The 3,687-nt window shown below is 60.6% G+C and overlaps 1 protein-coding gene across 2 annotated transcripts; it reads right to left on the reverse strand.

Annotated features, from left to right (window-relative positions):
* Positions 1–368: 368 nt before the first annotated feature.
* Positions 369–2,535, reverse strand: EGR4 (early growth response 4; the record flags this gene model as incomplete). 2 transcript variants are annotated; one of them, XM_082672589.1, is made up of 2 exons in its annotated part: positions 369–1,684; positions 2,084–2,535. In XM_082672589.1, 2 exons carry the CDS (start codon positions 2,217–2,219, stop codon positions 369–371), a joined length of 1,452 nt encoding a protein of 483 aa, XP_082528715.1. The 2 variants fall into 2 exon arrangements, with proteins under 2 accessions (XP_082528715.1, XP_082528716.1); XM_082672590.1 differs by having other exon boundaries at positions 369–1,681; positions 2,084–2,219.
* Between the last annotated feature and the right edge of the window lie 1,152 nt (positions 2,536–3,687).

The following is a 3,687-nucleotide window of genomic DNA, read 5'->3' on the forward strand; positions in this document are numbered from 1 at the left end:
ATCCCGCGCGAGACCAGCTCGGCTCTGCCCCTACCCGTCTCTGGGGGTCTAGGAGAGGGCGTGGGGCGTGCGCCATTACAAAAGAGTGTCTTAAGTCCCAGGGAAGTGCCTACTCAGTGGGTGGCCTGAGAGAACTTCCCTCCAAAGCGCGGCTGACTCGGAAGACAGCGCCCGGACCGCGGGAGCTGTCCATGGAGCTAGTGCTGTACGGAGAGTGTGCGGCGGGCGCTTCAAGGGAACTAGAAGCCGGACCAGAGGCCCGCCCTAGGGCGTGCCGGAAGAAAGTGGGCAGAGGAGCGGGGAGGGGTGGGCAGGTTTTCTCGTGCGCGCCGGACTGCGGCGCCCCAATGTGCAAACCCATTTCACCGTCACAGCGCAGCGAAGGAGAGGCCCAACGAGTAAAAGCCAAGGCCCTTGAGCCGCTCCTCGGCGCGCGCCTTCTGCTTGAGGTGCACCTTGCTGTGCCGTTTCTTCTCATCGCTGCGCGCGAAGCGGCGGCCGCACACGTCGCAGGCAAAGGGCTTCTCGCCTGTGTGGGTGCGCACGTGTGTGGTAAGGTGGTCGCTGCGGCTGAAGTTGCGGAGGCAGATGCGGCACTGGAACGGCTTGTGGCCCGTGTGGATGCGCAGGTGGCGGTTGAGCTCGTCAGAGCGCGCAAAGCTGCGCACACAGCTCTCCACCGGGCAAGCAAATGCCTTGGCGTGCGGCCGAGGGCAGAAGCAGCGTGCGCTGCACTTGCCGCCTCGGCGCCCCTTGCGCCGCGCCTTGGCTGTGGGGAATGGGACCGGCGGCGGTCCTGGAGGCTCAGGCACGCCACTGCTCCCGGGGAGGTCCGCCACCAGAGGTTTCGGGAAGTCCGCCCCGGCGCTGCGAAGGCCCAGCGGGGAAAGCTCAGGCTGCGTACCATCTAGAAACTCTCCGCCTTCGCCGCTACTCCCTCCCTCCCCACTAGTAGGGGTCAGGAGCCCCGGGAGGCTCTCGGTTCCCTCCCCTAAGTCACCCGGGGCCAGCGGGAAAGCATCGTAGGCCCCCGTGGTGTATAGTCTGCTGGAAGGGCCAGCCGGCAGCTCCGCGGGGCAGCTGATGGACAGCAGGTCTTCAATCTTGGCCCCCATCGGGGGGAAACGGGCCTCCGGGGCGCCCTGGTAGCCTCCCTGTGACCCACAGCTCCCTGGCGCCCCGGCTGAGAGCAGCTCCCATGGAGCGTAGGGACCTTTGAAGGCCGAGGCAGTGTCCAGCGCAGGAGAAGCCGGAGGAGCCCGGAGGCCGGGCTTAACGTCGGGTGGGGAGAGATGAGGCTCATACAGGCACTGTGAGGGGGCGCCCGCCGAGGGTGAGGCCTCCCAGAACGCCTCTGGGAAGACGGTAGCGCCCAGATCCGGGGAGAAAAGGTCTGGCGGTCCCGGCAGCAAGGCGTCGGAGCCTGCGGGAAAAGAGGCGTCCAGAGGAGACCGGGATGCTGCCGCCTCAGCGCCCGGGAAAGGTGCCAGGCCTAGGATGCCCGACATGAGGTTGAAGAGTGCCTCCGGATCGTGCGGGTGTTCGGGTACTGCCTGGATGAAGAAGCTACCACTGTAGCTGAGGCCGGGAGGAGGCGTGGGCGCAGGCCCCTCCAGGAAGCAGGAGTCGGCTAAGTCCCCCCCGGCGCCGCAGCTGCTCAAGGCCCAGCTCAAGAAGTCACCTGCTGAGGAGGGAGCAGGAATCAGCTCCGCGCACATCAAAGGCCGTGCCTCGGAGCCCGCAGCCCCTACGCAAGAAGCCCTTGGTGCGCACTGGCACACACAAAGTGCCTTTTGCACATTCTGATCCAGCCGGAGCCAGCATACGCCCCAAGACGCACATACAAACATGCACACGCAAAACACACGTGCAAAGGCAAAAGGATGCCTTGATACACGCACAGGTTCCTGCGGAGGCGCTGGAGGCCTGGTGGGGGTGGCATTGGGGGTACGCACACACAGGACCCCGAATCTCCTTCCGCCCCTAGCCCCACAGCTCCAGCGTCCCAGGCCCTGCCTGTTCTCAGGCACCTTGCGTCCCCGCGCTGCGCCGCCGTCTGAGCACCCCTGGCCGCGCTCCTTACCTCCGGGATAGCCGGCGGCTGCGGGTGGGTCCCTGGCGGGCAGCCGGGTCAGTTCGGTACTGGATTCAGAGCAACAGCCCTCGGTGGACTTTACCAGGAGCGCGTCGGGGCCAGAAAACTCGCTAAGGTGGAGCATGGTTCGGCTGCGGCTGCGGGGCTCCGGGGGCCTCGCCCGCTGGGCTTGGGGGCGCACGGATGGCCGGGAGGCCGACAGTCGGGGCGCCCAGCGCCTCGCAGACCTAGGCTCTCGGGCTCCTGGCTCCGGGCTCTCACCTCTGGGAAAGGGTTGGGGGTGGTGGTGGCCGAGGCGCCCTTGCTCGCTGGGACCCGCCTCGGGTGGCGGTTCCTCGCCTGTCCAAAGCGCAGCCGGGCTCCCCCAACCCGCGGCCCCCCCACTTATATAGCAGCGGCGGCGCTGGCTCAGGGCTTCCGACTCCCAGGGCCACTGCCATTTCGGGAGGCCCCGGCCCAGCCGCCGTGACGTAAATGCCCAAACATGGACACAGGATGTGTACCGGGGACTCCCGAAAAGGAAAACTCGGGCTGTGACGTCTTCGCCACAGCCACCGCCGGGCCCGCGCCGCTGCGTGCGCGCGCGCTCGCTGAGCGTGGAGCACCGTGCGCGCCGGGACCGCGGGTGCGCCTGGCTGGGGCGCTGCGTCGCCTGGGTCCGGACGTCAAGTAAGTGCACTTCTCTCTTGGAGGGAGAGGCCGAAGGACGGTTAGGAAAAAACAGTGGGCTTAGGGTTTCCACAGTTTGGGCTCGAATCCTCTCTCTGCCACCTTCTAGCTCTGTCATTTCATCTCCCCGAACGTCAGTTTCCTCACCTGTGAAATGGAGATACGTACGTCTACTTCATAAATTTGCTATAAAGATTAATTGGGTTAGAGCATATGAAATTCTAGGCACGGGGCACTCAATAAACCGTAGGGATTATTGCCATTATTCATTATTTGCTCACATCTGTGTGTTTTTCATATTCTTAATAGGCTTTTGTTGTTTAGCTTGTTCTAGGAAAAATAACTTATTTAAATTAAAAAGGATCATATCGTGAGAGAAAACGTCAATTAGCACAGAAAGGTATATTATAATTGAAAATTAAAAGTCTCTCTTTTCTCTACTCACCTCCCTCCTGAGGTAGCCACGTCTAAATTTCCTGTGTATTCTTTAAGAAGAAAATTATGCATATTGCAAGCATACACACTGTCCTGCAGTAGAATTTTCCCCCGCTTATAATAGCTGAGCGATTGCTCCATGTCCAAACAGAGAGGTTGGTCATTCTTTTCTAAGGCTGTATAGTACTCCACTGTAAGGGAGGTAAGTTTGTCCCCTATCCATTAACGTATAGGAAGTTTCCAACCTTTTGCTTGTCATCGTTGTTGTAGTCCTTGAGTAAATAAATGTGAATATATCTGTGGGATAAATTCCAACGAGTGCAACTCTGGATCAAAGAGTATGTAAAATTTTGATACAACTGGCAATTGTCCTCCAGAGAAGTAGGGCCAATTCCTGCTCCCTCTTCTCTCACCTACAGGGTGTGAGATGCTTGTGTAGTAAACTTTTTTTCCTACCTTTGTATAAATGGCTTTACTCTAGGGGTGTT

This window comes from Grampus griseus (assembly GCF_964374135.1).
Source record: "Grampus griseus genome assembly, chromosome: 15".
Lineage (NCBI taxonomy): Eukaryota > Metazoa > Chordata > Mammalia > Artiodactyla > Delphinidae > Grampus > Grampus griseus.